Below are 13,277 nucleotides of genomic sequence, written 5' to 3'. Positions count from 1 at the left end.
TGGCCGGAAAAAAGCGATCCAACCATTTTCTCAACCACATCAAGTTATTTATTCCATTTTCATTTCAAGTGAAACGGGTCGCCTCTTCTTTACACTTTATACCAACCCTATTGAATGGATGATATTAAACAACAAAAATGGCAAAGTACATACAGTACAATATGTTCACACACGAACAGTACAGTATGTTTACACACGAACTGGGACTGTGACTGGAAGAGGAAGCCAGATTTCTTTGCAGCACAGTTTTGAGGTCATGAGTTCAAGTCCAGCCGCCAGCCTTCCTGTGCGGGGTTTGCGTGTTCTCCCCGTGCTTGCATGGGTTTTCTCCGGGCACTATCACATTCCAAAAACATGCATTTCAGGTCAATTGGCTGGTCCAAATTGTCCCTAGGTGTGAATGAGCGAGCGATTTGTTTGTCCCTGTGTGCCCTGTGACTGGCTGGCAACCAGTTCAGGGTGTCCCCTGCCCACTGCCCGAAGATAGCTAGGATGGGCTCCAGGCCCCCTGCTACCCTATTCAGGATAAGCAGTGCAGATGTTGGATGGATATTTATTATCTCATCTCATCTCATCTCATCAGCCGTACCGCTTATCCATATTAGGGTCACGGGGGGGCTGGAGCCAATCCCAGCCATCTCTGGGCAGTGGGCAGGGGACACCCTGAACTGGTTGCCAGCCAATCGCAGGGCACACAGGGACAGACAACTCATTCGCTCATTCACACCTAGGGACAATTTGGACCGGCCAATTCACCTGAAATGCATGTTTTTGGAACGTGGGAGGAAACCGGAGTGCCCGGAGGAAACCCACGCAAGCACGGGGAGAACATACAAACTCCGCACAGGAAGTCTGGAGCTGGATTTGAACCCACGACAGGTTCCCATGACATGAACTGTGCCGCACAAGCGCTAACCACTGCGCCGCCGTGCTGCCGATATTTATTATATTATATAATATTTATTATGTACATTGTCATTATATTTTTACCATTTTTTCTTCAGCGGGCTTGATTAAATATCCTGCCTCGGTGCATGTGGCCCATTGGCTGTAGTTTGCCCAGCTGAGCACCTCCACTACACCAGGACGCAGTGGCGCTCTCATTGGCAGTGTTTTGTTTACATTTAACCTCCACACCGTGCACATAGTGCAGTGTTTAAAGCATTAAGTATGAAAAGTGTAGATACAAAGTGGAACAGACTCTCAAGTGACCCCATGGAAAGAAATAAAAATGAGGATACTGACTTCTGGGGAAGAGAGGAGTCGGGCGCGAGAGGTTTTCTTCTTCCGATACTTGAAAAGCACTGCGTTAAATAAAAAAAATTAAACAAGTCTGCTAAAAATAAAGCTGACACTGCTCTCTGGCAGCTTTGTTTTGCCGTTGCAATTCTTCTTCCCTTGTGATTAACAACAGCTTGCATTAGTTTGTGTGGCGTTGTCATGTGAAGCGTCTTTCCCCCTATGCATCGTGCTAAACAGGACCAGTGCATAAGACCAAAATGCAGAGAGGCTGCCATTTTAATGAACAATGGCTAGAAAACTGAACTTGGAAACAATTGTTTGAACAAGGAACAAATGCACGCACAGTACCAAATGTGCAAAAAAAGAGCACCAACTCTTCTCAATTAAGATATCCGACAGAGAGCGCAAAGCCACTGCCACCATAGTTACGGGATCCATGTATCGCATGCGGAGGAAATAGGGCGACGGATACTAATAACATTGTAAGGGTGGACGCAAAATGTTGGCCATCTATGAGGAAGTCAGAAGCCCAGTTCCACCGACATATAGAAATAGATTCCGATTTTTGAGAGATAATGGTATATCGAGGATATACAAACGAGTGACTCAGCATGTCAAATTCACAAAATGAGTTGTGCCATCTCCATCCGTTCCGAGTCTCCGGCAAGGAACACATGAAAACTACATCAAGGGCCTCACAAACCTTATACACTAGGTCACAAACAGCACCTATCCATACCATAATTTACAAATGTTACTTTAATTACGAAACGCCACCAACTTGTATTAGTTTTTGTCATATGCTAACACGGTATGCTAACGAGATATGTGAATGAGGTATGCTAACGAGGGCACAGTGATGTACTCAAAGAAAGTGCAATTAAAGCGGCCGCAGTAACTTACAAACTTCTCACACTGTCAACTTACTGACCCAACAGCAGTGTAATAAAAATATAACACTGTAGAACAAAGAACATACATGTGAACCTCCACGGCTCCATCCTCTTACAAACTGTCTTATTTTCCCTCACAAAATACAAAATAATCTTACACCATATTTTTTTTTTCAAACGTGTTTATTTATGTAGTTTAACATGTTATATTGTACATGTGTTTTGTTATATCATATATACTGTTAATTAACATTTGTTGTGAGATAGTGAGTTGCTCGACATAAATGAGGTTTATTATAAAAAAAGTTCAAAAATTAAGTCGCTTGGACGTTCACTGTAGAAGCATAGAATACATGCAAACGTAAATGAGTAGAATAATACATTTTCTTATTCAAATTATGAATTCATTTTCTGGATTAAATTATTGTTGGTAATATACTGATTAAAGGTATAACCACAAACCTGTCTTTTTTCATTTTCTCCTTTTATACTTCCTTTTTCTTAACTTCTTTATACAACATAATAATTCGTAATATAATGCATCAAAGCAAGTGGCCGTTTCAGTTGAGCCAAAAAAAACGGTTCTCTAAAAAGAGACGGACTTCCTTGCACTACATCAAACCGCTCGCTTCGTTTGCAACGAAAAAAAACGATACCGAAATAGAGGCTTCCGCGGCGAACTCGTTTGACTTGATTGATTTGCTGTTTCGTGATAGTCGGTGTATACCGGACGGTACACATAAATGACAAATTTGCGCTTTTCCCTACAGATTTCAACGTACGTCGTACACGTCCTAAAATGCACAATAAACGTACTTTGTACGGCAAAACCGTACAGGTTGACAGGTATGCATTTTTCACTAAGAAAGACTACCTCATTTTTTACAAGGCCCATAATACATTTTCATAATGAAAACATAATCCGTGTATTAATGCACATTTCATCATTTCATAATGCCCCATTGAAGTGTTGCATGTAGCAAATGGTTAGAAAAAAAATAGTTACTGTAAGCTAGTCATCTATTTTTTCATATGACTGGAGAGAACTGACTCTCCAATTAATAGAGACGATAGCGCTTGTTTTCAGCCAATCAGGACAAGAGGCAGACGACAGCCCTGCCCCTTTTGTATCACACACAATGCATGGCACGCTAGCTGCTTCACCATTAATTCTAAGGGCATAGGATCGATGAGTTATTTCACACCTGTCAACCTATACGTTTTTGCCGTACAAAGTACATTTATTATGCATTTTAGGACGTGTACGACGTACAAGAAAATCTGTACAGAAGAACGCAAATTTGGCAATTATGGGTACCATCCGGTATACACCGACTATCACGAAACGGCAAATCAATCAAGTCAAACGAGTGCGCTGCAGTAGCCTTTATCTCGCTATCGTTTATTTTCGTTGCAATCGAAGCGAGCGGTTTGATGCTACAGTGCGCATGCGTCTGCCGCCTGGGGATTTCCCATCATGCATCATTCAACATCGCATTTCATGTGGTAGTTGTGTTGTGCCCATTCCCCTTACCTGTGCCCACTCGTTTAGCCCCAGCTGCTGCTCGTTTCCTGATTGGTTCCCCTCCTATTTAAACACGTCTTTCTCATTCACTCCTTGTCAGTCTGTCAGCGAACCTCCGCACATGCAAGGCAAGCACTTTTTGACTCTGGCTCGCGTCCGTCCCGTCCTGTTCTGTTTCCTGCTCGTCTGTCCCTGGCTTCCCGATCTCCTCCGGTTACCTGACTTGATTCCGTCCTCGCTCCGGTCTCCCGTCCCTTCTGCTCAACTCGTTTCCGCCTTTCGACCACGATCCCGTGAGCTCTCTGCTCCTCTTGCCCAGCAATCGCCGAATTGCTGGCGTTCGCTTTCCCGCGCCTGACTTCCGCCTCCGCAAAAAAGTTTGTTGTGAAACGTTACGCGTTTGGGTCTACCGTCTGTTCTGGTTCTTACTCAAATATATATTTTACAATCAGCAGATGGCAGTTAATCTTGCTATTTTGTATTCATCATTATTGTTCCTAATTTTATTTATTTGAATTTAACAAACAAATATATTTTACTTTTTGCTATTGTTGCTATTGTTGCTATTTTTTTATATTAGTTTTGTGTTGATTTATTTGTTTTAATTTTGCTTATTTGAAGAATTTTGTTTTAATTTCTATGGATATTATCATTTTTGTTTGTCTTTTTCTTCACAAAAAATAACTTTATATTTTTTGTTCAAGTGATTCTTGTGTTTGAGTTTTTGGGGAGGTATTTTATTTCTTTGTTATCCTAACAATATTTTTACGTAATGGTATATTCTTAAAATCGGCAAAATGACTACACAAACATATCGGCTCAATTCTGTAAGTTGGTTCATTGTAAGGCATACTAAGAACATGTTTTCTTAATCCTTCATTCAAATTAGCAAATTCATCGACCAAGGAGGCCAGATTTGTTTTCTTACAGCAGAGATTTTAATATCTCAGCTAATAATATAAACAATGTTTTCTGTAAATATCTTCAGGCCCATCTCTTCTATACAGTATACATACCTCATTAAAAATAAGAATAAATAAATGCACTCCAATCGTCTGGTGAATAATGACATCGTATTTTAAACCGAAATAAAAACAGACAACCAATTCCAATTTTCTTTTGCAGCTCGACTCGCACCGTCAGCACTGTTGCCTTAGTAGCTTCTTTGCCTCATCAAAGGTGTTTTTTGGTCGTAAAAAATAAAAAAAGCAGCTTGCACAAATGTTAGCCCCCATAGCTCCCCTCGCAAGCCCCCCGGTGGGTTTATTTCACGTTCCCGCATTGATTTAGTCGGTGCGACGCAACAGATGGGAAGTGTCTTTCAATTGGCTGCTCCCTTTTTTCCAAAGAACTAACGACGCTTTCAAGCGTCCTGACAGCTTTTGTTTTTCCCTTTTCATCCAATTTTTTTTCAGATGTCGAAAAATGGGAACATGGAGACCTACTCTCTAGTTTTTGATGCTTGTGTCACTAAAACCACTCATTAAAATGTGTTTCTTAGGGATGCACCAGAACTGTTGCGATTATTGATGTCACGAACCAGGACAGAAAACAGGAATGGAGAACCCATTGCGTAACGTACTCACAGTTTATTAGGGAGAGGAGAGATGCGCGCACACTCGATCCGGGGATTGTTGGTCGCGGGAGTGGATTGAAATCCAAACAAAAGAGTTGTCAAAATCAAACAGATCAGGCCAAAAATAAAACAGAATCGAACACAGGCAAATTCACAGAACTAGGCATTTCACACAGAGTTTAACAGGAGTCTTGCAGATGCTCTGACAACTAACGGCTCAAAGGACCGCGTTTAAGTACTCCCAGTGAGCAATCTGTCAACGCGTTTCATGTCCATGGCCAGGGCCAATTGAGCACTGTGGCAACCGTGACAGAACCTGGCGCCACACGGCTGGGACCAATTGGGCGCCATGGCAACCGTGACAATTGATTAAATGCTTCTCCTAGAGACTGATATCAATAACCGATAACTAGATATGTTCTTTCAACATCGGGTTATATTTATAAATAATAATAATAAATGAAAACACACACAAAATCCGTTTAATTTGAATTGGGCCCATAAACTATATATCTGGCTGTTAACGGCTCAATAATGAAGTGAAATAATCGGAATTTCTATTTTCTCCTTAGCCCGTATAATCATAACAGCCTGAGCCATTCGACTGTTTTTGGGTGCCTTGCTTACATTATGGAGAGGTAAAGAAGATAAATGACCAAATTTTCTACTACTGTTATAGAAAAGTAAAATATTTTCTAACGAGGAACATAAATGCTAAATATTTACCTTGGTCAAGTTCTCCTTTTCCTCAAACACATTTTGAAAAAGTAGAGAGGAGACACAACCAAGTTGTGCTACTACTTCTATCGAAAGTAAAAGTGTCTTCTGCTCAAGAACATAAATGCTTAGAACCAGGGTGTTAAACTCATTATAAATCAGGGGCCACACGATAGAACAAATATTATCTCGGGAGACGGACTAGTACATTAGAGAGAAAGAAAAAGAGAGAGAAAACAATAAGAGGAAGAAAGGAAAAGAAAAAGAGAGAGGGTGGGACAAGGAAAGAGAGGGAGAGGGAGAGAGAAAGAGAGAGAGAGAGTGAGAGAGAGTTTGAGAAACAAAAGAGAAAAAGAGAAAGACTGAGAGAGGGGGAGAGAAAGAGAGAAAGAAAGAAATCCAAGGAGAAATAGAAAGAGAGAAGGAGAGAAAAGGGAAGGAGAGAAAGAGAGAAGGGGAGGAGGAGAGAAGAGGAAAACGAGTGAGAAAGAGAGAAAATAGAGAGAAAATTTAAAAAAAGGAAAAGAGAGCAAAAGAAGGTAAAAAAGACAGAGCAAGAGAGAAAAGAGAGAGAAAAGGAAAAAAGGAAGGGAGAGCAAAATAAGGTAAAAAGACACAGAGAAAGAAAGAGACAAAGAGGAACAAAGAAAGAGAAAAAGAGACAGAGAGATTTAAAGAGATAGATAGAGAGTGAGAGAAAAAGGGAGGAGTGAGAGTGAGAGAGAGAGAGAGAAAAGAGAAAGAAATACAAGTAAAGCATTTGTGAGAGGCACCTGGCTTTCGCAACATCAAGTGGGCATATTTCAACCTGCAGCCCGTTTTTCTCTTACGCTTTGTCTCGCGGGCCTGATTCAATCCCTCACTGGGCCTGATCCGGCCCGCGGGCCGCCTGTTTGACACCCCTGGCTTAAAATCTTGCCTGATAGTCGATGTTTCACAACGTTGATATGAATGGCACAAAAGACAAATCAATTCAATTCAAATGCTTGGAATCTTTCCAACAAGCTCTCCAGTGCCACACACGCATTATGTAGCGGTAGTGAGGAGACACGACCAAGTTATGCATTTATTATCGATAGAAAAGAAAATGTCTAAATAACCAAAATGCTAAGAATCTTTCGTACAAGAAAAGCTCTCTGGTGCCTTGTGTACATTTTAAAGAGGTAGAGAGGAGACACGACTAAGTTTTGCTACTACTCCTCTAGAAAAATCAAAACATATTCTTATGGGGGGAAATGCTTTGGATCTTAACCCCTAACAAGTCATGTGAGCTGATTAAAATGTAGCATGGTGTCCCTCAAGTGTATTGTTATCGGATCTCCAGTGCCTCACTCACATAATAAGTTGTTGTACTACTTATATAGAAGATCAAAATATATTCTAATAAGGAACATAAACGCATCAAATCGTTCCAACTAGAAGTGTCGGCTGATTGAATATTGGAGCGCGGCTATAAGAGACTCATTGGTTCTTTTTTTTTTCTTTCAAGCTGATAATGGAGGCATCATATATGGCTTTTAATTATTAGGCATCCCCAGTTTTTTTTCTTTTTTCTTCGCAGCACTTACCATTGTCATGCAAAGAAAAAGCTCCGTTCTTGTTGTAGACAAGTAGAAGGTTATACAAACACCCTCACAAACACACCTAAACAAATCATTTTTTAAAAACTGTTTTGTGGGAGAATCTGCAAGACTTCCAAGAAGCTTTTTCTCTCCAGGACGTTCGATAAAGCGATGAAAGGGAAAAAAAATGGCAGTCTAAATGCCATCAACCACACAATTTATTGAATGTAGAAATTTTTTTTGCGTCACGTTTCAATCTAAATGACACGATCTCAAAAAGGACAAATTCGAGTTAAACAGTTGGTCTTTAGCGTATTTCAAGTAAGCACATTTAGATTAACGATTGCAAACGGTCAACTGCAAAGAAAGAATTTGAAAAATATATATAGAAGTGTATATATTCGAGTGTTACTGTCATTTATCTTATTATATTAAAGATTGTATTATTGTTTATTATTTCAAAATGAAAATGTTTTAAATATGATTGATTTTATTATGAATCTATTTTAGCATTATTATTCCAATTAATGAATGTAAATGATCTGCATTTATATAGCGCTTCCCAAAGCTCTTTACAATGTGCTTCACACTTACCCATTTACACACAGAAAATAATACTGAAAATAAATAGAATTACTTTAAAAGGCAGATAATGTTTTAGACATGTAATTATTTCTTATTTATTTTTTAAAATAATCTTTAAATGTTTTTTGTTTTATTCTTACTTTGCTCATATAGAATAATAAATGATTGAAATGAGCATAAGTGTGTAATGATGTAGATGGTTGTACTATTTTCTTTTTACTGTTTTGTTGAATATATTGTTTTTTGATATTTTTACAATATTTTTTCTTTTCCCCCCTTTTTTCTTATTTTTCTTTTCTTTTTCGAATAAAAAATATTATAAAATATGTTTTTCTAGTTTTTTGCCTTTTTCTTTCCTTTTTTGAGGAAAAAAACTGAAAATATTTAATATTGAAATTTATTTTTCTGTATTTTTTTTTTTTTTTCGTGAAATGAAATAATATCACCCCAACATCAGCAATTTGTGTTCCAACCTTGAAACTGAATCTTCGAATTTCTTGTAAAATGTGAAAGCTTCCTGTCACTGGCTATGACCTACTTCTGTCCTCTCACACATAGCAGCAGCAGCAGGAAGGAAGGAAGGCAGCGCTCTTATTTTCTCCCCCGGCATGTCGAATACTGTTATCCTTTCTTACTTTGCGCTTTATATTTAGCATTTTCACTGCAATCCATTATCCTCAATTGCATATTGCTGCGAGTGGCGACCGACAGAGCACGATTCTCTCTGACCTGGCAGCTCTTTTTTGCCGTGCCGTCCACCAATACGTGAATCCCTCTCGTGTAACCGCAATCCATTATCCCTGATCCCATATTGCTGTGAGCACAGACCAGTAGAGCAAACTTTTGGGGTTCAGGCCGCTAAGGCGTGCCCTGCCTAAAATATGACTTGACTGCACTGTATAGGCCACGATCCATTATACCCGGTTGACATTTGGTAATAGCAGGGCAGTGACAGCAAATTTGTGTCAGGAGTGGTGGCTCTTTTTTCCCCTGCTTTTTGCCTAATATGAACTGTACCATTGCGGCCACAGTCCACTATCACTAGTTAAGTATTGCGGAGAGCAGGGGCCAGGAGAGAGTGTGTTTTTTCAGTTTGTGCCACTGAAGTGTGCTATTGTGGCCCAGATAAAGTAAACTGCACTGTTAAGACCACTATCCCCAGTTGACTTTTGGTGACAGCATGGCCAAGACAGCAAATTTGTGTCATGAGTGGTGGCTCCCTCTTCTTTTTGCCTGAAATGAACTGTACCAATGCGGCCGCAATCCACTGTCCCCGGTTGACTATTGCTGTGAGCAGACTGGAAATCAGTTTCACAATGTAATTGCAATATTTACCACTAGATTATAGACCACTAGACTGCTGAGAAGACACAACTGATCACGGTGATAGGCAACGCCCAGATTAGAAGAACATTTTTTATCTGTAAATTGGAAATTTTTACATATTGGGGGCAAGTTCTGGTCGCCATTAGCTGTGGTGAACCAGGGATTACAGCAAGACGGACTTAAAACAAAAACATGATTAATGCGGGCAGAAAACCGGAGAAAAAATGAGTCCTAGGTCTGACAGTTTTGTTTGTTTTGATTTCACTAGGAGGCCAAGCATGCATGTTTCAATTCAAGAAAAATCAAAGAGAAAGATTTATTGCATTTACAAATTCCTTTTTTTTTTTGATGCATCGTCGCATTTATTGAAATACAGGTAAAAACCATGAAGTTCTACCCAACAAAGCATATTTTCTGAGTATATTTTCCATCCCGTCAGGTTGGCAGAGGTCTCCAAAGCTGTTTTGTCTCTCCCGGCCAAAATGCAAAATTTAGTTCACATTCCAAGATATCCATTTGTGGGGGTGGGGTTTGCTTGTTTTTGTTCGCCTCCCCAAGCTTTTGCAAAATTCAGGAACCCTTGTGTCCTCAGGCTTGTACCGAGCTCGTGGGATTTGCATTTCATGTCCTTGTCCACAATAAGCTGTTTTAGTTGTTTACCTTTTTTCCTTTTCATGTTTTTTGTTTTGTCGTTTCTTTATTTGGAGAAGCGAAAAAGGGAAATAAACCGAGGGTCTGTGTTCAGACTTTCGATGATCAATCTATGACAGGGATAGGCAAATTATGGTCTGCTGGCCACATATGGCTCGTCAGCCTTTTTAATCCGTCTTGCCCAACAAAAATGGTAGAAATATAATTATAATATATCGTCACACTAATGGCATAAGTGCGTAACTCATTTTTGGGGCCAACTTGAGATTTTTGCCTAAATAAACTTATTATATGAACAAGTGCCGAAGTCGGTCGCATAATAAAACATAGACAAGATTTCTCTTGAGATAGGCTTGTTTTCTCTTAAAATATATTTTTGGTAAAATTGTTAAAAAAAAAGTCATGCTTTTTTGCGTTTATGTCCCGACCGGAACAGGCAGTGGACCCAAATGCATTACATTTCACACAATGCTTTATTGGGGAATCGAGGAAGTCAAACGAGGGGGGGGGGGAACAACAGCAAGTCAGGTAACCGGAGACGATCGGGAAGCCAGGGACAGACAAGCAGGAAACAGGAATAGGTCGGGAACAGAATGGGAGTCAGAGTCAAAAATATTTGCCTTGCATGTACGGAGGTTCGCTGACGGACTGACAAGGAGTGAATGAGAATGACGTGTTTAAATAGGAGAACTAACTAGGGGATGAGTGGCACCTGGGGCTGAACGAGTGAGCGCAGGGCAATTGGCAAATCATGACAGTTTATTTAAATCATTTAGGACAACTATCTATTTTCTCTATTCTCTAACATTCGTTTCTGGTACCGTGAGTAAAAATACGAGGTAAGACATACACGAATAATACGGTAAATATTTGTTCTTTATGAAAATATTGTAACTGAGCCATGGATTGTTCATAAATTATGACTTTTTGCTTTTAAGGAGAGCTTTAAATATAATATTATGAAAGTGAACAATTTTGCGAGTAGAATACAGTTTATTTTCTCTGAGTCGCGTGTCCGTGTCCAGAAGAGTGCGTGGGAGGAATGACAGGTTGCCCAAAGGAATGTTCAAGCATGTATGATTCATCTCATCTCTGCAAGCAGAAATAAAAATGATTTTCAATTTGTTGTCGGTAAACAAGCCTCATCCTACACATGCCTGCAAATGCCTCGTACCTGACCAATGGAGTCAGAGACTCATCAAAGCGAAGACGAAAGAACCTTTCTTGTAGCGTGATGTCACAGCGGCGCTTTCCTTCTCTTTGTTTATGCAAGCTGATGATAAAATTCATTGTTTGTGGAAAAGGAGCAGCACATAAAAAATGACGCTTCCTACTTTAGCTTCTCTTGTCCCAGTTTCTACATTAGAAACCGGAGATGAATTAGTGAAAGGACAAACGATTTTAAACATCTTAAATGGATCCGCGTACCCAACGGGTGCTTGTCGTGGTATTTTAGAGACGTGTCATGCTATGCTGCAAATCTCTCCGGCTTTAGGACAAAGTGACTTAAGTCAGAGGAAGCATGGATAATTTACTGCAGAGTGGGTGTAATTTTTATGAGGTTTCAAGATAGAAGCCGATAGGGTATAACTTTTCTTTTTTCTGTTAAGAGTATTTTCCTGTCTTCTCTTTCAGGTGTGAGTGACGCTGCCCGGACCAGGCGAGGAGAGCCACAATGCTGGGCTCCCCTGACCCAGGCGGGCGTGCCCGGGTGCCACGTCCCATAAAGATGTGGCAGGCATCCCTGGTGGGTTCCCTTGTGGCTGTCTTGGCCTTGTCCCTTCCTGGAAGTAGCGAAGCGTGCCCACCCCGCTGCGAGTGCTCTGCCCAGCTGAGGTCGGTGTCTTGCCAGCGGCGGCGTCTTGCCAATGTGCCCGAGGGTATTCCCACCGAGACCCGACTCCTGGATCTCAGCAGGAATCGACTTCGATGGGTGCAAACTGGCGACTTGGTGCCGTACCCTCGACTGGAGGAAGTGGATCTCAGCGAGAATCTGATCACCACTTTGGAACCCAACTCGTTTGCCAGTCTGCCCAATCTCAAAGTACTAAAGCTAAGGAATAATCAACTCAAGTTGGTGCCGATGGGGGCTTTCGCCAAGCTGGGCAATCTGACCAGCCTGGACCTGAGCGAAAACAAGATTGTGATTCTGCTGGACTTCACCTTCCAAGACCTGAAGAGTCTCAAACACCTGGAAGTGGGAGACAATGACCTGGTTTATATTTCCCACAAGGTGGGTTCTATTGAATTATACATTTTAATTGACTTATCCAGGGTCAGTCATGGGGTAGCAGCCTAGGTTGGGAAGCTCAGACCTCCCTATCCCCACATACTCAGGTCAGATCCTGATATGTTTCTAGGCCAGCCTAGACAAACAAGGTCCCCAACATTTCCTGGTTCAGTCCGAGGGCCTCCTTTTAGAGGTAAGATCGGGCCAAAAAAAAGCACCCGAGCCCGACGCAGGCCCGAGGGGTATTAAACCCGACCCGGACCGAGCCCGACTAATTAACTGGATTTGCTGGCCCGGCCCGAGGGGGCCCGAAATTACATATTTTATTTATAAGGAGGGGTGATTTATGATAACAAATTAAACTCTGCCTTTTGTTACAACATCTAGGCCTAAGTTAAATAAAACTGTATAAACATTTACATTTTTTATATTTCTGTGTCTGCACTGCAGATGTTACATTAAGCGACAATCTGTCATTGACGGGTTTTTTTTTTTGAGGTAGCGAAAACATTTAAGGGCGTCCGTCATTTTGACGACTTGATCATTGGGCCATAATCCACAGCAGCAGTAGTAGTACGTCCTTAAGATTTTAGCGCGGCACTATCATTGAGGGGGTGTTGACGTGTTGTGCCCTTTTCCGACTCCTATGCAAATCCCCCCCCCCCTGATCGTATTCTATATAAAACGCTTATTAAAACAATAAAGCGAGCTAATTATAATAATTGGGAGATCCTAGTCTATATAACGCGTTTATTTAAACAATAAAGCGCGATCGTATTCTACAAATTGCGTTTTTTAACGCGGATGAAAATGTCACCAACGTCAATGTACGCTTCCGACAAAAGCGATCGTATTCTATATAATACGCTTTAAAACAAAATAAAGCGAGCTAATTATAATAATTGGGAGATTCTAGTCTATATAACGCGTTTATTTAAACAACAAAGCGCGATCGTATTTTACAAAATGC

The 13,277-nt window shown here is 40.7% G+C and overlaps 1 protein-coding gene across 1 annotated transcript in view; it reads left to right on the top strand.

The window, feature by feature from the left end:
- LOC148373288 (leucine-rich repeat and immunoglobulin-like domain-containing nogo receptor-interacting protein 3) overlaps positions 1 to 13,277 on the top strand; it is a 60,666-nt gene that overhangs the window by 35,548 nt on the left and 11,841 nt on the right. The window contains exon 2 of the mRNA XM_088343015.1: positions 11,713 to 12,310. Within this exon, the coding sequence (XP_088199141.1) occupies positions 11,753 to 12,310 (558 nt within the window). The 5' untranslated portion in view covers positions 11,713 to 11,752. The remainder of the gene's footprint in view (positions 1 to 11,712; positions 12,311 to 13,277) is intronic.

This window comes from Urocampus carinirostris, chromosome 1, assembly GCF_059441175.1.
Source record: "Urocampus carinirostris isolate Australia breed hairy pipefish chromosome 1, RoL_Ucar_1.0, whole genome shotgun sequence".
Classification (NCBI taxonomy): Eukaryota; Metazoa; Chordata; class Actinopteri; order Syngnathiformes; family Syngnathidae; genus Urocampus; species Urocampus carinirostris.
This window is presented reverse-complemented; position numbering and strand designations above follow the sequence as displayed.